At 40.0% G+C, this 24,765-nt stretch overlaps 1 protein-coding gene across 2 annotated transcripts in view; it reads right to left on the bottom strand.

Moving 5' to 3' along the window:
* The window catches only part of KCNH8 (potassium voltage-gated channel subfamily H member 8), a 728,911-nt gene that overhangs the window by 406,926 nt on the left and 297,220 nt on the right, over window positions 1-24,765 (bottom strand). For both annotated transcript variants that reach the window (XM_077268880.1, XM_077268882.1), the window contains exon 2: window positions 2,692-2,925. In XM_077268880.1, the coding sequence (XP_077124995.1) occupies window positions 2,692-2,925 (234 nt within the window). The remainder of the gene's footprint in view (window positions 1-2,691; window positions 2,926-24,765) is intronic.

The following is a 24,765-nucleotide window of genomic DNA, read 5'->3' as shown; positions in this document are numbered from 1 at the left end:
AAAGGGATATAGTAGAGCAAAGATAATCCCATGTACTAATCTCTCGCGCATCACCCCTACTCTGGAACTCTCTACCACAACATATCAGACTCTCACCTACCATCAAAACCGTCAAAAAGAACCTGAAGACCTACCTCTTCCGGCAAGCCTACAACCAGCAGTAATCACGATCGACCAAACCACTGCACGACCAGCTCTATCCTCGCCTACTGTATTCTCACCCAGCCCTTGTAGATTGTGAGCCCTCGAGGGCAGGGTCCTCTCTCCTCCTGTACCAGGTGTGACTTGTATTGTTCAAGATTATTGTACCTGTTTTTATTATGTATACTCCTTCTCACATGTAAAGCGCCATGGAATAAATGGCACTGTAATAATAAATAATAATAATAATAATATCCTATAAAATAATTTAAAAAAAATAATGGTACATGATGAGATCCATTTTGGAGAAACACTGGTCGGTATTAAAAAACTAGTGTTAATGGCCTTCACAGTCTCCTGATCTAGACCTCAAAATACCAGTGCATGCAAGACGACCCAGGATTTTCACAGAACTGGAAGACTTTTTCAAGGAAGAATGGATGAAAATCCTTCAAACAAGAATTGAAACTCTTGACTGGCTACAAAAAGCATTTACAAGCTGTAATACTATCAAAAGTGGGTGCTACTAAGTAATAACAATGCAGAATGCCCAAACTTTCACAAGGGCCCATTTTCCTTTTTGTAATTTTTAAAATGTAAAAGATGACAATATTTTTTTTGTCTAAAATACAAAGGAAACGTGTAATCTGTAACTTTAGGCCTTTTAGACATTATTTCATCTTCAACTTGCTTAACTGTTCACAATAACAGTAATTTTGACCTGGAGTGCCCAAACTTTTACATGACACTATATATAAATATAGATGAGAAATGGTATATGCATGGAATCACAGATTGGATCCTGGAATGTTGCTTGATTTATTGTTTCACTTCATACTTCTGCTTTAAGCCCTAATCCTGATAATAAGGAATCTGTTAGGACATTTAATGTAGTTACATAGAATATACAATACAAGGCTATGTTGGCATTAAAAACACAAGTTGATTCATACCTGTACTGCCAAAAAAAACAACTTTGAAAACCAGGTTAGAAATGTTAGATAATTGAACCTGGAAGTACATTGGGGCAGTCTGATGCACAGCTAAGGCACCAAACCACTTTAGTATTATCCACATAAAGACAGCATGTCTGGATTACCAATGTGACATTTCTATCACTCCTGAAAGCTTAAACGGTGCATATGTAAGATTTCGCAGAAGATAAAAAGATTTAGTAAAATTGCTTATTACAATTCTAAGGGACCATTTACATGTAACGACAGTCGATCAGTAAACATTTACTGATCGTGAGTCTTTAATAACCTGTTTTCACAGGCAGGCCTAGATACACAATGTGCACAGAACAATCTGTAGTGAGTTGTTTAGTGCATATAGGCTCTCATAGTTCTCGGTAGCACAAGTCATGTTTACATGACTTTTGCGCTGCAAAAAAAGATAATTTCACCCAATGAACTGCAGTTTTGCACATTTATCAGGTGATCGACTGCCTGTAAAAACCACAAGATTATTGTTAAATGAGTGTTTTTTAGAATGCTGTTTCGCAAAGATCTTTCAGTGTAAATGAAGTTTAAAGGGAATCTGTCATCAGGGTTATGCTATGTAATCTGAGGACAGCATGAGATATGGATTAAAACACTGATTTCAATGATGTGTCATTTATCTGGCTGTGTGATGTTGTTTACTTATAATGACAATTTTATTACTTGGCCATTTCTGTGAGTAGCTTGCTATTGCTAAGACAACACCCCTTCCTGTCATAAGCAGCTCACTATCAATAGATTATGTACATAGATAGCCTGGTGTGGGCGGGGTTTTCTCTCGCAGCTCTGCTTCATGCTGCATCTAAGAACTGTGATTGTGTCCCAACTGCTGCACCCAGTATACTAAGTGGCACATCGCTGGATTCAGTGTCCAGTTGCCTACATCATGTTGCTTTCAGATGAGATAGCAAAAAAGCTGGAGACAGACCCCCTTTAAGAATTGGAGCAAAGTAAAAAGGTGGTTTGTACAAATTGATATATCCTTTATAAAGCTTTGTTCAGGGCAAACTTACTATATACAGTATTACGACTGCAATTATTTTAGGCTGAGGAGAAGTATTTGTATATTACAGGAATAACTGAATATTTAGTGAAGATGCAGTTAATTACAAGCACAATATTATTTACTGACCTACACGTCCCACCATTGTTAGTCATTGGAAAGGAAGTCAATGGATCACAAATCATGAAATATAACTATCTGTATAAACCAGTCAGCAAAATGTCAGAGTATTACTATTTATGAATCTGTTCATATCTTCACAGTATGGCTGAAGTGATTCTAAAAGGACTGCCCTATAAATGTTATGAGCTCCATTTTAAATGAATACATGTTTATAGCTAGCTTGCTTATTAAACATTATAAATCAACACTGACCTTTAAGGTAGTTGCGCTATTTTGATTACCAACATTAAATTATGATTAGGAACATAAAAAGAGTAAAGGCAAAAGAGGAACCTTTCACTTTTCCATTGAAATGAATTCTCGCCTTCACAAACATTTAAGACGCTTAACCGCAAATCCAAACAAGGAAAAAAAATCACTTACCATTCTTCTTGTAAAACATGATTTCCCCCTTGAATTCACTTTTTTCCTCTAGTGACATTTCAATTTCAAGTGTTGTCTGTTCATTTGTTTCAGCACCATATAAAAATTTACAGCTGCAACTTTTCTGCATGACCTCAGTGCGTGCAAATCCAGCAAGTTCACAAAAGCCATCTGAACAATAAACTATAGGGAATCCTTTGGCCACCTGAGCATTTGCAAGAATGAAGTTGCTGTCTGAAAAACAAATAAATATGTTTATTCGATAAGCAGAAAATATAACAAGTTGCAGTATAGTGCAACATTTTAATCAATTTTTTAATTTTCGTTGTACCTGTCCTATAGGGGCTCTTCCATCTAGCACATACATGGCACATCCACAGGATTAGTCATGAACATATAATAGATGCTGCTATCATGATATCTAGCATCTATCATGAGCATGAAGCAGTGCTGTCAGTGGGACGGTGGCCTCGCATGTGTGACTTACAACATTAATTTCTATGACAGCGCTAAATATTGTCATAAGAACAGCAGTGGGAATGCTGTCTCGCACACAAGTATGACATATATAATGGGAACACAAAGAGAGGATAATGTGGGTGGCCAGCACCCTGTAGGCATCTATGGCCGGTGTCCCACTTGCAACTGCAATGCGATAAACTCCCGAGAGTCTCTCGCCTCAATACCTGGCACTCAGGACCGGAGTGTGCGGCTGCATGTATTTGTATGCAGCCGAATGCTCTGGTCCGAACCGCCGTCGGCAGGGACGGGTATAGAGGAGAGACTCGCGCGAGTTTGTCGCATTGCAGTTGTAAGTGGGACACCGGCCTATAGTGAATTGTTGCACTTTAAGAGGCTGTTTAGAGGCCTGTAAATGTGTAAAATGGCACTCAAATGGGGACTGTCACATCACCAGATCATCCTCATTCTATATAATCTTTTGCCTATTTATGTCATGTTGTGCTATATTACACAATGTTATCCCATGTCATGTAATACATGTAGATATGTGCTATAAATGCCTTTTTATTACATACACTGAACTTTTATTATGTATGAATGAATTTGAAGCTGAGATACATATGTAGCAGTAGATGCGCATACTGATGGAGTCAGAGGTCACATGCGCTGATGCCGGAAAATAATGAGGCACAGGAGTTGTTATAGATAGGGAATGGTTATATAAGGACGAAGTTTACTGCGCTGCATGGTAAAATGCAGAATATTGATAGAGCTAGCGAGTGTGGTAGATAGAGAATCACACAGTCAACGTATACCTTTCCTGAGTTATGAGGTGTGGGAAGAATATTTTTCCAAAGTTTGGCTACTTCTGCCAAGAGTATTAGCTTTTGTGGAAATATGACAAGATGATTTTGGAACATTATCTATTCTATGCAGTTGACCTACTACTGTATGAGCAGGTATTACAATTGAGTTTGCTGGAGTAAATGCTTTTTTTTCAATTTTAACTCTGGAGTGGTGCTTCTACTCTAAGTTCCCTGCCCCTACTGACATACTCACCTGCAGCTGTCTTCATTTTTTATCGCCGCCGCTACCGTCGATCTCCAGCAGTTTGTGACCTGGTTGATCAGTCTAGTGTTTTCTGGAACATGCCTGAGGTTACTTTTGAATGCAAGTCTATGCAAGTCTTATTCTGGCTCTCGTAGACTTGAATTGAGAGCTTGTGACCGTTAATTCTGACTTCTGGCTGTTCAGGAGTTGTGGTTACAAGACTGCACTGGGGGACTAGAGCAGCACCGATAAAAGATGAAGAAGCCTGTGAGTAAGTTTCAGACTATGGGCAGGGATCTTATATCAGAAGCACCACTCCAGCTGTGTGTGATGAGATGGTCCTTCTTTCAGTTGGTAACCATCAAGCTCTGTGCCTTTACCCCGATGTGCTACCCCAAATTAAGCCTTTATTTTGATATATTATCAAACTCTGCACCACAAAACTGTGTAAATGCCAATATTGTGACCTGATTGACAGACTTTAACTACTTTGATAGTTGCCTATTTCCTGAATAAATGTCTGTTCCTTGTTAGATCTGTGAGTAATAGTGTAATTCTATGGTACCCAGTTAAGGCCACTTAGCTGATCCTTTTACAAGCTTGGCTCAAGTATGAGAAAAATAGGAAAGGGAGAAAAAGAAAGCTAAAATTAGCTGTTATTCCCTTAAGGAGCCTAGATTCCAGTAGTAACTCACAATGCAGAACACACCTTCTTTCAGTCAATAGCCCAGGCACTATCACCCGCCGGCAGTTGCAATAAAATGTACTTTCTGAAATACATGCAATGCATATATAATAGACACAATGTAGGTTGTGTTTTGTGATTTCTATTTGTTTCTATAACTTGCAAAGTTAAGGTTGACTGTAATACATCTCAGAAATGTCCTTGCTGTTACAATTAGATTAACTATTTTGTCAAGTAAATCTTAAACGGGTATTGCATTGTAGCTGTAGTTGCCAGTGGCCATTGACATTTCAATGGACTATTCAGTGAAAGTTTGAAAGTCATTACACCTTGTTCTAGTTTCGCCATCATTGACATAGGAGGAGAGAGAATGCCATCATGTAGGGTATTAGTTTCATTGCTGCTTTGACTGGCAGAATCACCATTATGTCCATTTGAAGTACAGGTCCTGCTACACAATCAGTGGCTGAGTCAATATCCTTTCTTCTATGAAGAAAGTAAGCACCATGGCCATCCATCTCAGGGAAATTCTCGCTTGGGCCTCAATTCCATGCCATAGGGTCTTCTACCATGTCCAAGTTTATTGTGACCACAAAAATAGAATTGTAATCAAGGAAAAGCTACAAAACAAGTAGAAGGAGTGAAGACAGCGGCACTTCCCGCAGATGTTTAAAAATTATATATTTATTTTTTAAGCCATTTAATCGACAATCAAGGTTTAAAACTGATGCGTTTATGGCATACTTGATGCCATTAATCTTAGCATAGCAGTAGAATAACATTGGTCTCATTTTAACTTTGCTCCCAGCCAAAACTTTGATTTATTTCATACTTTACAGGAAGTGAAGAGATTTGTCTGAAACTTAACTGTGAAAAACATTTTTTCAAACATGCACACTGCTGATTTGTGCTCAATACACTTAATGACACTAATAGATAATTGCCTACCTGTGTGGCTTGGTAGACTCAAAGTGGGGTACACGAGTACTCATCCAAGTGGGGAGAAAATGAAATAGAAGGCAAAGCCGTGCTGGGTACCGAATCCGTGTTATGCTCAACTATACAGTGTCAGCAGCATTTTCAGCAGACTATGCTAGCTCTGCACGTGCATCAAAGGAAAAAAAGCTGAGGTGGCCCTGTGTCTGCATGAAGTCACTACACTATGGGCACTCTTCAGTGGCAAAAAAGAAGAGTGCTGATTAGTGTTGAGCATTCCGATACCGCAAGTATCGGGTATCGGCCGATACTTGCGGGTATCGGAATTCCGATACCGAGATCCGATACTTTTGTGGTATCGGGTATCGGTATCGAAACAACATTAATGTGTAAAATACAACATTAATGTGTAAAATAAAGAATTAAAATAAAAAAATTGCTATACTCACCTCTCCGACGCAGCCTGGACCTCACCGAGGGAACCGGCAGCGTTGTTTGCTTAAAATGCGCGCGTTTCCTGCCTCCCGCGACGTCACGGCTTCTGATTGGTCGCGTGCCGCCCATGTGGCCGCGACGCGACCAATCACAGCAAGCCGTGACGTAATTTTGAGGTCCTGGAAGCTTAATTCTAGGCATTCAGGATTTTAAAATTACGTTCCGGCTTGTGATTGGTCGCGTCGCGGTCACATGGGCGACGCGACCAATCACAAGCCGTGACATCACGGGAGGCATGACACGCGCGCATTTTAAAATTACGTCACGGCTTGTGATTGGTTGCGTGCCGCCCATGTGGCCGCGACGCGACCAATCACAGCAAGCCGTGACGTAATTTCAGGTCCTGAATGCAGAAATAGGCATTCAGGACCTGAAATTACATCACGGCTTGCTGTGATTGGTCGCATCGCGGCCACATGGGCGGCACGCAACCAATCACAAGCCGTGACGTAATTTTAAAATGCGCGCGTGTCCTGCCTCCCGTGACGTCACGGCTTGTTATTGGTCGCGTCGCCCATGTGACCGCGACGCGACCAATCACAAGCCGGAACGTAATTTTAAAATCCTGAATGCTTAGAATTAAGCTTCCAGGACCTCAAAATTACGTCACGGCTTGCTGTGATTGGTCGCGTCGCGGCCACATGGGCGGCACGCGACCAATCAGAAGCCGTGACGTTGCGGGAGGCAGGAAACGCGCGCATTTTAAGCAAACAACGCTGCCGGTTCCCTCGGTGAGGTCCAGGCTGCATCGGAGAGGTGAGTATAGCAATTTTTTTTATTTTAATTCTTTATTTTACACATTAATATGGATCCCAGGGCCTGAAGGAGAGTTTCCTCTCCTTCAGACCCTGGGAACCATCAGGAATACCGTTGATACTTGAGTCCCATTGACTTGTATTGGAATCGGGTATCGGTATCGGATTAGATCCGATACTTTGCCGGTATCGGCCGATACTTTCCGATACCGATACTTTCAAGTATCGGACGGTATCGCTCAACACTAGTGCTGATATATAGGTAGGTATCACAGCATATTGGTCCAGGTAGTGACTTGATCATTTTTTAGAAATCAAACAATTATTTTTCAGTGTTGAGACTCATGGGTCTCAATGTATTCAAAGTGAAAATCCATTTGCTTTCTACCCTAGACAACTGGTGTATATAATTTCCCATTCCCCTGTATTTTTGATAACCAGCCAGGCAAAACTGACAGCTGGGGCAATTTTTTTTTCCTGATTTTTGGGGAAAAGATAAAGAAAAATAGCAAATACATGTTTATATTTCAGTTTTTTTATTTTTAGTTTTCATTTTTGACCACAAAGGACCTCAAGCAACATTTTGAATTGTGTTCCACTTAGCTTATTTTTATATATTGGACATATTTTTTTTTAAGGGGCCAGGGCTAGAAACAGCTATTTAAACTGACAGTGTCTCTTTTTATTAGTTTAGATTTTTTATGCCTTTTTCCTATTTTATTTTATTTTATTTTTTTCATTTATTTTACACACTGTGCACTTAAAAAATCTTAAAATACATTTGGGAGGCATTTTAATACATTAATACATTCTTTTTGTTGTTGATTCCTTTTGTAATTGGGACTAGTATGTTAGACCCAGCTGTAGTGGAATTTCAACCTCCTGTCTGGGTTTCCTAGGACCCAGCATCTCCTGATTTCTTCCTTCACATATTCATTGGGTTTGGAGATGGAAGAACGGTACGTGATTCATAATCTGTATACACAGAGCTAGTTCAGTACTGTGTATACAGAAATAGAGAAGGTAAACATGGTAATAAACCATGCTTATCTTCTCTTTGGAAAGTGTGGCTTCCTTCTCTCATAGCTTCACAGTCTTATGAAAGCTGTATAGACTGCATTAATGTTTTAGAACTTCAGTGCAGAAATAAGAGAGGACTTCCCTCATATTTATAGTCTATGGGAAGTCCTAAAGTAGTTAAACCATCCTCATTACGTACTGTACCTCTCACACGTTTCAAATTACCATTAACCTGTAATGGAGAAAATGTTTTTCAGCCTCTGGATATAACAATATCTCCTCTATTCACTTACCACAAAAACAGACGTAAACAAATCACAATCATAAGGGATGGAAGACATTGTTTCAAGAGAATTATTGTGTAATTTTTGGCATTGTTTGATCACTAGAAATGAACATATTTTTTATTTTATGACCTTGATTGTCTAAACTAACATTATTCTGCTTCAGTATACAAGTATCCCCATGACGTATTGTGCCTAAAGAAGCACTGCATTCAAAACTTTTATGCTCTTAACATGTTGCAATCATGATATTAAATGGCACTGTCTACTAACAATTGCCCATTTTGCCCTTCTACCAGCTAATTGTTCTTTTTCCATTAGGTCTATGATTTCACATAATTAAAAACTAACTAGCTGAATTCTTCTAAGTTCTATGAAGAAACAGTAAGTCTCTTTTCCCTGTATGAGTTATAAATCACTGCAAAAGTCCCTGGCAGCAGGGAGGATGGAGCAGATGGGTCAGGAGTTGAAGAGGGGAATGATAAATGCAGGGAAAGCATATGTCTTGCTGTTACATACAGCAGAGGAAAAGAGAAGACTCAGCTGGTTAGAAAGGCAAAATGAGCAATTGTAAGTATATAATACAATATACTATATAACATGATGAATGCAATGTATTAAGAGGATAAAAGCTTTGATGGAAGTGCTTATTTAAGATTTTTCTACAGACAGAACAACTGTGGTACTCATTTAGTAAAACAGAGGTGATCATGACACTAATATAGTAATCTGTCCAATACTATGCAAATCCTCAAAAGAAAACACATTGATGGCCAAAAAATGCCAGTTAAAATATTTTGTGCACTAAAAATGTGACAAAAGAAAATATATTTAGTGTATTTGCTAAATATATCTTCCATAGAAATGATCCTTGCCTTCAATATTCTCCACTTACAGAGAACCAAATTCCTTACATATTTAACCAGTGTACTGCGTACATCTATGCAATTAGTTCAACTGATAGAACAGCATGCAGTCTCTTCCTTAGCTCCCTCTACAATTTCCTTTGTAAGACCAAATGTTCATCAGATTTAGAACTTAAGTTTGACAATGGATAATCATAGAGCCCCACTTACCCAATGGAGGCTGAAAAAGTGTCCCTTTTGCCTCCTGTTATACACTAAGTTATAGATTATGCCATTTCATAAAACATGAGTGAAAGAAAACATATTGATATACTTTTTTATAATGGGTACCTATTAACTACAACTATATGCCTAATGAAATATGTTGCAGTCTCAGTTGGAGGAATATAGTACATCTGGAAATTCCTCCACCATATTAATGAGGTAATTTCGAAACATTTTGCCAACAAAATATGTCAGTCTCATATCCATGTAGAATAAATATCAATTGCACACTGCTTTTGAAAGCAAACAAGATTTATTGTATTAAAAGTCAAAAATAAGAGCAACCTTTGAATGTTAACGCATTTCGGCCAACTCAGCCTTTTTCACGACAGTAGGCATTCTCTTCTAGACAGGGATTTTTCATCCCTGGAGGTGAGATTTGTTAAGTCTGGAAGGTATAGTTCAAGAGATATCCTTGAGTAGGTTGATGAATAGAAAGCCTGTATTTCACATGTCCCAGACTGGGTGCTTGCTTAAATGTGTCTCATATCCAGTCATATGATCACACTCATGGGGTTTATCTCCTCTTTGTATAGCATTTCATATATTGCATTAGACTTGTTTTTCTCCCTATTCCTCCTCACTGAATTATGGGAGGTCACACATCTTGTCTTTCTCTCTCTACTATCTTTATTGACTCCTCCTTCTGTCAATGAATGGGGCATGTTTCACATTTGGGGAGCAGATTATGCCAACTGTAGTAGCTGAGCAAAGTCTAGCAGCAGATCAACATAAAAAGCACTTCAGTAGCAGATCTGTGTTGTTTGTGAAGAGTAGAAGTTTTGGAATTTTCACTTTGTAATTTAGGGGCATTTAGACAGCTGTAACCCAAGGTAAAATAGGAGATAAACTCACACTAATGTATTAGAATTGATGGTTTGTGAACATGCCTTGAACCACAATTTCATTTATTTTAAGTATCTATTGCGCATCAGTCCAAAGTGGGAATGGTTAGCAGAAAAGGCTTGTGGCTTAATTGGAGGGTGTGGCTTCATTGCGACAGTGTGCCAAATTTCACTGAGGTTTGGCTCAAAATATTAGTATAAGGTAACTAACCAGTAAGTAGTTCAAAGTTAGACAAAGGTGTCCAAATATGCCCCAAAAATGTAAATGAGCATGAGCCACTGTGATGAATTTGGCACATTTCCAGGCTCCAAGGTCCAAACTTACATATATAAATATTAGACAGATATAGAAAATGCACCGTACCTAAAATTCTGTAATGTAGAGGAATCATAGGAACTTAACTTTGGTTATCCTGAACTCAGAAAGATTTGGCAGCATAAAAACAACTGTGCTATTCAGAGTTTGGTGACATAATGACTATGAAAACTAATGCCTCTAAACTATGGTTAGGTTAGTGAATTTGGTCAGGATTCAGGCATACACTGTAGATATGGGTAAAACCTCTTACTCTTAATTTATGCAGTTAATTTGGAGCTATTTATCATAAAAGATATAAGGTTATATTAAGAAATGACATGTCAATATCTTTAATTATTCTTAGTTACTTAGGGTACCTGACAATGTCTGAGGGACTAGATTTCATTAAGTTTCAGGGTGTGCTGACAGCAGCGTATAGCATCCGATTAGTCTCTCATGTGAGCAAATGACCCTCGGCTCAAACTCTGCAGTCCAATGTTTTGCATGCACCTATAGACTTGTATGGGTGTGCACTGTCCGATAGATGCTGCCAATCGCAGCATGCAGCAATTGTTTTCTCATGCCAACTTGGCACTGCTCCATAGTATATCATTGTAGCGAGTGCTAGCCAAAGAAACATTGAAAAGCATTTGTCCCGGGCTATATGCTGGCCTCTCGCCAGTGTGAGCAAACCCTCATTCTGATTCTATATAGAATTGTCTAATTTCAAATTAAATCTTGTTTGCAGAATAATATGTTAATTAAAACTCTTGGAAAAAAAACATTCTTAATTTATATACATCATTTTTCATGCTAAGATGATTAAAAAAAAAGGAAAATTTGGGTAAAATGGTGTAATTGGATGATACATATTTTAAAATTATAAATTTGCGAGAACAAGGATAGAACAATATTTTGACATCTACAATAATTTTGTTACCAGGGTAAGCATGATAACTTGGCAACAGTTTTTCCAGATAATTGAACTGATAGTGAGATTACCACTACTTTTGCTACAGTAGAAATTGCTGCCTACAGTGATCTGCATTGGTAGAATTTGATGTGGCAGTTTACAGCCAGGGGGATTCTTTGCCTCTTTCAGCCTCAATTGTGGAATATTTTCTCTTTAAAGCAAATGATATAATAGACCATTTATCATTTACAGAATAAAAGTAATGTGTAATGTAGCAAGAACTATTTATTTTTCAATTCACCAATTTGCATAAATAAAAAGAAACAAATGAAGTGTGTACTTTAATGCAAAAAATATAGTACATTAAGACAAATATATATTACTAGATGGTGGCCCGATTCTAATGCAGCGGGTATTCTAGAATATGCATGTTCACGTAGTATATTGCCCAGTCACGTAGTATATTGCCCAGCCACGTAGTATATTGCCCAGCCACGTAGTATATTGCCCAGTAACGTAGTATATTGCCCAGTCACGTAGTATATTGCTCAGCGACGTAGTATATTGCCCAGTAACGTAGTATATCGCCCAGTTACGTAGTATATTGCCCAGCCTAGTAGTATATTGCCCAGCCACGTAGTGTATTGCCCAGTAACGTAGTATATTGCCCAACCATGTAGAATATTGCCCAGCCACGTAGTGTATTGCCCAGCCACGTAGTATATTGCCCAGTTACATAGTATATTGGCCAGCCACGTAGTATATTGCCCAGGCACGTAGTATATTGCCCAGCCACGTTGTATATTGCCCAGTTACATAGTATATTGGTCAGCCACATAGTATATTGCCCAGGCACATAGTATATTGCCCAGCCACATAGTATATTGCCCAGGAACGTAGTATATTGCCCAACCACGTAGTATATTGCCCAGCCACGTAGTATATTACACAGTTACGTAGAATATTTCCCAGCCACGTAGTATATTGCCCAGTCATATAGTATATTGGCCAGCCACGTAGTATATTTCCCTGGCACGTAGTATATTGCCCAGCCACGTAGTATATTGCCCAGTCACGTAGTATATTGCCCAGCCACATAGTATATTGCCCAGCCATGTAGTATATTGCCCAGTTACGTAGTATATTGGTCAGCCACATAGTATATTGCCCAGCCATGTAGTATATTGCCCAGGCACGTAGTATATTGCCCAGCCACATATTATATTGCCCAGTAACGTAGTATATTGGTCAGCCACATACTATATTGCCCAGGCACATAGTATATTGCCCAGCCACCTAGTATATTGCCCAGGCACGTAGTATATTGCCCAGCCATGTAGTATATTGTCCAGTTACGTAGTATATTGGCCAGCCACGTAGTATATTGGCCAGCAATGTAGTATATTGCCCAGCCATGTAGTATATTGCCCAGCCACATAGTATATTGCCCAGCCATATAGTATATTGGCCAGCCACGTAGTATATTTCCCTGGCACGTAGTATATTGCCCAGCCACGTAGTATATTGCCCAGTCACGTAGTATATTGCCCAGCCACATAGTATATTGCAAAGCCACGTAGTATATTGCCCAGTCACGTAGTATGTTGCCCATCCACATAGTATATTGCCCAGCCACGTTGTATATTGCCCAGTTACGTAGTATATTGGTCAGCCACGTAGTATATTGCCCAGGCACATAGTATATTGCCCAGCCACGTAGTATATTGCCCAGGCACATAGTATATTGTCCAGTTACGTAGTATATTGGCCAGCCATGTAGTATATTGGCCAGTCACGTAGTATATTGCCCAGCCACATAGTATATTGCCCAGCCACGTAGTGTATTGCCCAGTTACATAGTATATTGGTCAGCCACATAGTATATTGCCCAGGCACATAGTATATTGCCCAGCCACGTAGTATATTGCCCAGTCACGTAGCATGTTGCCCAGCCACATAGTATATTGCCCAGCCACATAGTATATTGCCCAGGAACGTAGTATATTGCCCAACCACGTAGTATATTGCCCAGCCACGTAGTATATTGCCCAGTCATATAGTATATTGGCCAGCCACATAGTATGTTTCCCTGACACGTATTATATTGCCCAGCCACGTAGTATATTGCCCAGTCACATAGTATATTGCCCAGCCACATAGTATTTTGCCCAGCCATGTAGTATATTGCCCAGTTACGTAGTATATTGGTCAGCCACATAGTATATTGCCCAGCCATGTAGTATATTGCCCAGGCATGTAGTATATTGCCCAGCCACATATTATATTGCCCAGTAACGTAGTATATTGGTCAGCCACATAGTATATTGCCCAGGCACATAGTATATTGCCCAGCCACCTAGTATATTGCCCAGGCACGTAGTATATTGCCCAGCCATGTAGTATATTGTCCAGTTACGTAGTATATTGGCCAGCCACGTAGTATATTGGCCAGCAACGTAGTATATTGCCCAGCCATGTAGTATATTGCCCAGCCACATAGTATATTGCCCAGCCATATAGTATATTGGCCAGCCACGTAGTATATTTCCCTGGCACGTAGTATATTGCCCAGCCACATAGTATATTGCCCAGTCATGTAGTATATTGCCCAGTCATGTAGTATATTGCCCAGCCACATAGCATATTGCAAAGCCACGTAGTATATTGCCCAGTCACGTAGTATGTTGCCCAGCCACATAGTATATTGCCCAGCCACGTTGTATATTGCCCAGTTATGTAGTATATTGGTCAGCCACGTAGTATATTGCCCAGGCACATAGAATATTGCCCAGCCACGTAGTATATTGCCCAGGCACATAGTATATTGTCCAGTTACGTAGTATATTGGCCAGCCATGTAGTATATTGGCCAGTCACGTAGTATATTGCCCAGCCACATAGTATATTGCCCAGTTACATAGTATATTGGTCAGCCACGTAGTATATTGCCCAGGCACATAGTATATTGCCCAGCCACGTAGTATATTGCCCAGTCACGTAGTATGTTCCCCAGCCACATAGTATATTGCCCAGCCACATTGTATATTGCCCAGTTACGTAGTATATTGGTCAGCCACGTAATATATTGCCCAGGCACATAGTATATTGCCCAGCCACGTAGTATATTGTCCAGTTACGTAGTATATTGACCAGCCACGTAGTATATTGTCCAGTTACGTAGTATATTGACCAGCCACGTAGTATATTGGCCAGCGACGTAGTATATTGCCCAGCCATGTAGTATATTGCCCAGCCACGTAGTATATTGCCCAGCCATATAGGATATTTGCCAGCCACGTAGTATATTTCCCTGGCACGTAATATATTGCCCAGCCACGTAGTATATTGCCCAGTCACGTAGTATATTGCCCAGCCACATAGTATATTGCCCAGCCACGTAGTATATTGCCCAGTCACGTAGTATGTTGCCCAGCCACATAGTATATTGCCCAGCCACATTGTATATTGCCCAGTTACGTAGTATATTGGTCAGCCACGTAGTATATTGCCCAGGCACATAGTATATTGCCCAGCCACGTAGTATATTGCCCAGGCACATAGTATATTGCCCAGCCACACAGTATATTGCCCAGTAACGTTGTATATTGCCCAACCACGTAGTATATTGCCCAGCCACGTAGTATATTGTCCAGTTACGTAGTACATTGGCCAGCCCCGTAGTATATTGGCCAGCGACATAGTATATTGCCCAGCCACGTACTATATTGCCCAGCTACGTAGTATATTGCCCAGACACATAGTATATTGGCCAGCCACATAGTATATTTCCCTGACCCGTAGTATATTGCCCAGCCACGTAGTATATTGCCCAGTCACGTAGTATATTGCCCAGCAACGTAGTATATTGCCCAGCCACGTAGTATATTGCCCAGTCACATAGTATATTGCCCAGCCACATAGTATATTGCCCAGTGACATAGTATATTGCCCAGCGACGTAGTATATTGGCCAGTCACGTAGTTTATTGCCCAGCCACATAGTATATTGCCCAGCCACATAGTATATTGCCCAGTCACGTAGTATGTTGCCCAGCCACATAGTATATTGCCCAGCCACATTGTATATTGCCCAGTTACGTAGTATATTGGTCAGCCACTTAATATATTGCCCAGGCACATAGTATATTGCCCAGTCACGTAGTATATTGCCCAGCAATGTAGTATATTGCCCAGCCACGTAGTATATTGCCCAGTCACATAGTATATTGCCCAGCCACATAGTATATTGCCCAGTGACATAGTATATTGCCCAGCGACGTAGTATATTGGCCAGTCACGTAGTATATTGCCCAGCCACATAGTATATTGCCCAGCCACGTAGTATATTGCCCAGTCACGTAGTATGTTGCCCAGCCACATAGTATATTGCCCAGCCACATTGTATATTGCCCAGTTACGTAGTATATTGGTCAGCCACTTAATATATTGCCCAGGCACATAGTATATTGCCCAGCCACGTAGTATATTGCCCAGCCACGTAGTATATTGTCCAGTTACGTAGTATATTGACCAGCCACGTAGTATATTGGCCAGCGACGTAGTATATTGCCCAGCCATGTAGTATATTGCCCAGCCACGTAGTATATTGCCCAGCCATATAGTATATTGCCCAGCCACGTAGTATATTGCTCAGCCACGTAGTATATTGCCCAGTTACGTAGTATATTGGTCAGCCACATAGTATATTGCCCAGGCACATAGTATATTGCCCAGCCACGTAGTATATTGCCCAGGCACATAGTATTATGCCCAGCCACATAGTATATTGCCCAGTAACGTTGTATATTGCCCAACCACGTAGTATATTGCCCATCCACGTCGTATATTGTCCAGTTACGTAGTATATTGGCCAGCCCCGTAGTATATTGGCCAGCGACATAGTATATTGCCCAGCCACGTAGCATATTGCCCAGCTACGTAGTATATTGCCCAGACACATAGTATATTGGCCAGCCACATAGTATATTTCCCTGACACGTAGTATATTGCCCAGTCACGTAGTATATTGCCCAGCCACGTAGTATATTGCCCAGCCACGTAGTATATTGCCCAGTCACATAGTATATTGCCCAGCCACATAGTATATTGCCCAGTGACATAGTATATTGCCCAGCGACATAGTATATTGGCCAGTCACGTAGTATATTGTCCAGCAACATAGTATATTGCCCAGCCTCGTAGTATATTGCACAGCCACATAATATGTAGTATATTGGTCAGCCACGTAGTATATTGCCCAGTAATGTAGTATATAGGCCAGTGACATAAAATAAAAATTAAACATATGCTCACCTTAGTCCTGGCTCCTGTGTACGGTGCACGCGGCAGCTTCCGGTCCCAGTGTTGGTATGACTATCAGCGCAGGACCTGTGATGACGTCACGGTCACATGACCGTGACGCAATGGCAGGTCCTTCTCGCGCAGGCATGCAGGACATGTGATGACGTCGCGGTCACATGACCGTGATGTCATGGCAGGTCCTTCTGGTGCAGGCGCGCAGGACCTGTGATGACGTCGCGGTCACATGACCATGACATCATGGCAGGTCCTTCATGCACAGGCGCGCAGGCCCTGTGATGACGTCACGGTCACATGACCGTGACATCATGGCAGGTCCTTCTCCCATAGCATCCTTAGCACCGAAACCTGCCAGCGGACAGGACGTGACGTCGGAGGGTGAGAATAACGTTTTTTTATTATTATTATTTGTAACATTAGATCGTTTTACTATTGATGCAGCATATGCAGCATCAATAGTAAAAACGTGGTCACACAGGGTTAATAGCTGCATAACCGGAGTGCGTTACACCGTGCTTTGGTAACGCTGGCATTAACCCTGTGTGAGGGCTGACTGGAGGGGAGTATGGAGTGGGCACTGACTGCGGGGAGGAAAGAGCAGCCATATTGCTGCCGGACTGTGGCCGTCGCTGATTTGTCGTGGCAGTGGTCGTGGGCATTTTGCCACGACCAATCAGCGACTTGGATTCCATGACAGACAGAGGCCGCGACCAATGAATATCCATGACAGAAAGAAAGACAGACAGACGGAAGTGAGCCTTAGACAATTATATAGTAGATAATTATTGGCAAAACCAAGAGACAAGAAAATAAATCATATACTGTACAAATAAAATAAAAATATTATTTTATTGTTCATTCCTCCTTGTCATATTGAACTTGCTTTGGCAGAAGTGCAGAATTATTCATGGGTGTTCAGAAGAAATTATTGAGGAAATTTGATCCTACTGCTCCAAAGGCAAATATCAGAGCCAAGTTTCCAACGTGGCCATTTGTATTTTCTACATCATGGCTTATCTCACTCACTGTGATGTCAAGATATGATATCTATTATTTCACCTAGAAATTAAGGCAAACCTTAAGATGGGGCAAATTTTAGTTGATCTATGCATTGAGATAGGTCAACTCCTTTTAACAGAACACCCACTAATTAACCACAAATTAGTCCAACCTTAGTTAGATCTAGCTGCTGACAGTCCACCTCTTATCCCTGGGAGAGGCTTTGGGTGGCTGCACGCTTCTCCTACAGCAGACATGTTGGAAAAATGTGACATTGTCTTGTGCCCATGCAAATACATGGATGACAGTACAATACATGGTAACAATGAGATAACAAAAGTGGGAGCCACTGTAGCTAAGAGACACCCAACTGTGGGTTGCTGATATGCCCCATCATATTTGAACATTATTGCCTTATTGTGGCAAGTCCGTTAAGGTGTTTTCTAATTTAGCAGTGTTAAAAAACAAATTGTTTAACCCCTTTATAACCTTTGACATACAGTGCCTTGCGAAAGTATTCTGCCCCCTGGAACTTTTCAACCTTTTCCCACATATCATGCTTCAAACATAAAGATACCAAATGTAAATTTTTGGTGAAGAATCAACAACAAGTGGAACACAATTGTGAAGTTGAGCGAAACTTGTTGGTTATTTTAAATTTTTGTGGAAATTGAAAAACTGAAAAGTGGGGTGTGCAATATTATTCAGCCCCTTTAACTTAATACTTTGTTGCGCCACCTTTTGCTGCGATTACAGCTGAAAGTCACTTGGGGTATGTCTCTATCAGTTTTGTACATCGAGAGACTGAAATTCTTGCCCATTTTTCCTTGGCAAACAGCTCTAGCTCAGTGAGGTTTGATGGAGATCGTTTGTGACAGCAGTTTTCAGCTCTTTCCACAGATTCTTGATTGGATTGAGGTCTGGACTTTGACTTGGCCATTCAAACACCTGGATATGTTTATTTGTGAACCATTCCATTGTAGATTTTGCTTTATGTTTGCGATCATTGTCTTGTTGGAAGAAAAATCTCCGTCCCAGTCTCAGGTCTTTTGCATGCTCCAAAAGGTTTTCTTCAAGAATGGTCCTGTATTTGGCTCCATCCATCTTACCATCAGTTTTAACCATCTTCCCTGTCCCTGCTGAAGAAAAGCAAACCCAAACCATGATGCTGCCATCACCATGATTGACAGTGGGGATGGTGTGTTCAGGGTGATGAGCTGCGTTGCCTTTACGCCAAACATATTGTTTGGCATTGTTGCCAGAAAGTTCAATTTTGGTTTCATCTGACCAGAGCACCTTCTTCCACATGTTTGGTGTGTCTCCCAGGTGGCTTGTTGCAAACTTTAAATGATATTTTTTATGGATGTCTTTGAGAATTGGCTTTCTTCTTGCCACTCTTCCATAAAGGCCAGATTTGTGCAGTGTACGACTGATTGTTGTCCTATGGACAGACTGTCCCACCTCAGCTGTAGATCTCTGCAGTTCATCCAGAGTGATTATGGGCCTCTTGGCTGCATCTCTGATCAGTCTTCTCCTTGTTTGAGATGAAAGTTTAGAGGGACTGCCGGATCTTGGCACATTTGCAATGGTATGATACTCCTTCCATTTCAATATGATCGCTTGCACAGTGCTCCTTGGGATGTTTAAGGTTTTGGAAATCATTTTGTATCCAAATACAGCTTTAAACTTCTCCACAACAGTATCACGGACCTGCTTGTTGTGTTCCTTGGTCTTCATGATGCTCTCTGTGCTTCAAACTGAACCCCGAGACTATCACAGAGCAGATGCATTTATATGGAGACTTGATTACACATAGGTGGATTATATTTATCATCATTAGGCATTTAGGACAACATTGAATCTTTCAGAGATCCTCAATGAACTTCTGAAGTGAGTTTGCTTCACTGAAAGTAAAGGGGCCGTATAATATTGCACGCCCCACTTTTCAGTTTTTGAATTTTCACAAAAATTTAAAATAACCAATAAATTTCATTCAACTTCAAAATTGTGTTCCACCTGTTGTTGATTCTTCACCAAAAATTTACATTTGGTATCTTTATGTTTTAAGCATGATAAGGTTGAAAAGTTCCAGGTTACCGAATACTTTCGCAAGGCACTGTATATTTACACCAATGGTTGTGTCTCTACCTTTGATGGATTTTCTAATTTACTGGTGTTAATAAACTGATTGTTTAACCCCTTCATCACCTTTGACATATATTTACATCAATGGTTGTGTCTCTACCTTTGATGTGGGCTTGCACGCCAAGCCCACATTTTTCCCCGCAATTGATGGCTGATGTAATCAGCCATCAAGTGCCTTTTACCAGCCATGGGTGGTGGAGGGGTGATCCACTAATTTCTGTTAACCAGTTAAATCCCACTATTAATCACTGACCACAGGATTTTGCACACACAAGTTGGAAGTGTGCCATTAATTCGGCCCATCGGTGCCTCTATCACATGATCGTGGGGTGCGGATAGGTTTTTATGACAGCCGGGGGGTTGCTAATGTATAGCACTAGCTGTGGGAGGATTGCAGCTTCAAGTCTTCTAAGGGGACTATTTAAGTCAGTAAAAAGTGTGAAAAAAGTTTTTAAAAATGTAAATCCCCTACAAAAGTTCAAATCACACCCATTTTGCCATATGAAAAGAAAACAATTATAAGAAAAAATAAAATACACATGTTTGGTATTGCTGCATTAAGAAATATCCAATCTATGAAGGTATAAAAGCAATTAATCTGATTATTAAATGGCGTAGCGAGAAAAAAGATCAAAACTCCAGAAATATGTTTATTTGACAGCCACAACATTGAAATAAAATTCAAAAAAGAGGCGATCAAAACATTGTATTTACACAAAAATGGTATCAGTAAAAACATTAGGTCAAACTGCAAAAAAATAAACCCTCATCCAACCACAGACCCCAGCAATAAAAAACGCTATGGGTCTCGGAAAATGATGACATAAGCAAAATATTTGTTTCTTACAAATTTCATAATTTTTTTCACCACTTAAACAAAAAAAACTATAGATGTTTGCTCTCTGCTTACTAGTACTGACCTAGAGAATCATATTGCCAGGTCGGTTTTACAATATAGTGAAACGGTAAATGAAAAAGCCAAAAAACAATTGTGGAAATGCCCTTTCTTTGCAATTTCAGCACACTTGCAATTTTTTTCTTGTTTTCCAGTACAGTATAAGGGAAAATCAATGGAGTCATTCAAAAGTACAACTCATCCAACAGAAAACAAGCCCTCATATGGCTATATTAGCATAAATATAAAAAAATTATGATAAAAAAACTAAATCGAAAGGCACACTAGAAGGTTGAGTATACCTGGTTTAAGTGTTTTGACTTTAATCTACATTAAAAAGGAGTCGTAAATGTTTGCTTCATATTGTGGGTATACATAATGACTTGTTCTAAGCAATTTGTTACAATGTCACATCCAACTGAATTTTCATCTAAAAGTTATAAAACAAAGCGCTGAACCTGAATGCTCTTAACAAATGAAAATACATTTTTTCTTTAAGTCCTCATTCATTTATTACAACACATTCATGGACTTTAGTCACCGTTGGCCTTTTAACAAAACCAACATAACCAACATTATCTCATATTTTATTAACAGCTCAGTCCTCAATGCAGGAGCGCTTTCATTGTTATATATTGAAAAGGAGATAATACTGTGCATTTATGTTTTTCAAAGCAGTCCTTTCATATTGCTTGAAGGGATTCAGAAAGTTATATTTCACTTAGTTTACTGGATTGTTGAAAACGCTACATTGCAAGTTAGAAAACCAATACAGCGCAGTGTTGGGAAATACAGAGCGTTATTTAGGGTGGAATACAAATATGACTTTTAGTATAGGTAGAGGAAGCATAGTTTTTTGATGAATAAAACAAGGCTTAAAGATGCTGTTCTATAAAAATGTCTATTTGTTTAATTTTAATAATGTTTTTTGTTTTAATTTTCCACATTGCTACCTATATTAGCAAAAAAAATCAGAAATCTTGTAGTTTTCATACTGACTGAAGAAGGATGAATTTATTAGAATTTAATTGAATTTTACTCAAATTTTAGAAAAATCCAATTACTCCAAAATGCTGTTTTTTTGTAATGTCATGACCACACCAATAACCTCCACTGCTTGTTTTCTTTCCCCCTTATGGTCCTTGGTACATCTTCTTACTCCACGCTGCATCTTAAAACAAGGCTTGCGGCCACAACTAGACCAGGGATGACTCTGCACATGCTTATGCGCAAGGGTTTCATATGCCTTGTCACAACTTGAAGTCCCTGCCAAGAATGCATGTTATAATGTCATGGCGCACTTCGTGACTTCATAACTTCACCATGACCTTAGGACGCGGATGCGCAGAGATGTCTTGGGCCTAATCATGGACTCTAGAGTGAACATGCAGAGCATGGCGGCAGTAAAAAATGCACCGAGACATACAAGAGACATTGATCAGCAGAGGTGAGCAGGGAATTGAGTATTATTTTTTTTTCTGCATCTTACATTTATTATGCCCTGTGGTCTCTCCAGACCCCAGAATATATTAAGGAATGTTAAATTAACCGAGAATAAATTTAGCTGCAAATCGGATTTCCAGGTAAAATCCTCGCAATATCATGAATTTGATTCTCATCAGTTCTGCTAATGTCAAATAATGACCACTAAACCTAATACTAATACCTTCCTCTGAAATGAGGCTTTTAGCAATCTCACATCACAGAGGTGAATACAATGAAAGATAACACCTCTATTCAAAATAAGTGATAGTCACAATGTCTTTTGCCCAGATCATGTGGAGTTTGCCCAGAAAAAGCTTTTATTCATGTCAGTAGTCAGAGCGAATCAATTGCCCATGTGGTTGCTAAAGAAAGAAATGAGAATGTGGGCCTAAAATTAGACATAACAGCAAATTTCTGTCTTTCTTTTCTTTAATATAAATTAAGAAATTAAAAATTGAAAAAAAAATAGCAAAAGTTTTCCTTTTAAATTTAACAAAGAAAATCTGATATATACTATGGGTCATTTTATCAAAATACATTCCCTTTAAAACTGTCCCAAATTTCAACAAAACGAGCTGCAAATCTACCTCTTTAATGCTGTACTTAATCACATTCAACCACATTCAAATTCATAACTCAACTGGTCACTTTCTTCCTATTAAACTCAGCCATTATTACTTCATTTTATAATCATAAAATGATTCTAGTGTCCTCTGAGATTGATGATATTAACGATATATGCCAGAAATTAGCGGCAAAGAGGAAGGTATTTTATTAATTCAACTGTATTGCCTAAAGTAAAAAAATTAAGTTCAATTCTCGAAAAGAGAAAAGTATTCCTTTTAAACATGATATTGTTAGAACTTGCTGAAACAATTGTTCACATCATTAACCTTGTGCATTTGAAAATATATTTAAAATGGGGAGAAAATGAATTTGAATCAAATGCATTTTGAAGATTTGTATCTTTTTTTGTAAATAAGGGTACAGAGATGTGTCATACCCAACCAATTAATGAACTGGTTAATGTGGATATCATCCACGCTGCTGAATAATTGAAGGTCCAGATGTGCTTCAAATAGAAAATGGTGGTTTATTCAACGCATTTCAATGTTCAACTTACTTCTTCATCAGGAAATACCACACAAAATCACTTGGACTTTGAAACACGTTGAATAAACCACCATTTTCTATGTGAAGCACATCTGGACCTTCATTATTCAACAACATGGTCACCTGCTGACCCATGGACCTGCTGCAGCAGATATTTCTACATGCTATAATAATAGCTCCATTTGGTGAGTATAATCTGATCATATTAATTTATTGCACATCAGATAAGACCCTATTTGCGCTTATCTCTCCAGCCGCATTCCTTGGATACCCAATAAATTAACAGACCAAAACCAGATGTTAGGTGTTGAGTTCCTGCCTCTGCACAGGGGAAATCTCGAACCATCTCCACTGCGGTCTGCAGCGTAGTGGAGCCTGCTCAGCAGAGACGTCGGTCCCAGCGTCTGGCTTAAGCTGATACTGTGCGACTGGTTATTGCTGCCCTTCCAGGCTCTGCCTTTGTAGCCAGCACTGATCAGCAGCGAGCAGGTCTTTCTGGGACTAAGTCTTTTCACATACTGAGCATGCCCATGGGACGACATCCTGTTGGAGGTCGGGGTCACATGCTCAGGTCCTGTTGAGGCTCCTATTGGACCATCTGAAAGGTCACATAGCACTGCTGCTATGAAAGGTTCACATGGCCGCTCGGCCATGCGCTAGTGTATACTTAATAACGTGTGTGTGTAGATGTGTGACTGTGGCTCCTTAATCATCCCCTTCCTAGTGTTGTTGACTGCTCACAAATGGTGGATTCTAGCTAGCGCCTGACAGTGCTACCTGCACACTAGCACACAATACAGCGTCTGATTGCAGTGACCGCCAGTGCGGCGCTGTGCGCTAATAGAGCGCTTTCCTGGCCCAAGTCTGGGTGGTTAGTGGCGTCCGCCAGAGCGGCACTGCATGCTCTCTTGTGCATTAAATTATTATTTCTGTTTAACTCTGACACCCCAGAGGCAGTGTTGAGAGCAAGAGGTCTAGAGGAACTCTTTCCCTGAGTCTTGCGATAGAATTCTGTGACTCCTTGCTTGCGCTCTTTGTGCGGTGCTGTGGCCCTGTGACGCCACAGGGTTCGCTTCCTTCATGCCGGGTGAAGCTAACCCGTGTGTGTATCCACATTATACTGCCATATTGTCCGTCATTACTCAGCAGCAGGTTCCATCTCTGCACGGTGGACCCCGGGCTGCGAATGCACCTTATACCATCTATCTAATTATTTGGTGCGTTCAGCTAGCCCTAACACCAGACAT

Source organism: Ranitomeya variabilis, chromosome 6, assembly GCF_051348905.1.
Source record: "Ranitomeya variabilis isolate aRanVar5 chromosome 6, aRanVar5.hap1, whole genome shotgun sequence".
NCBI classification, from domain to species: Eukaryota; Metazoa; Chordata; class Amphibia; order Anura; family Dendrobatidae; genus Ranitomeya; species Ranitomeya variabilis.
The sequence above is the reverse complement of the archived record's forward strand: the minus strand, read 5'-3'. Positions and strand labels throughout refer to the sequence as shown.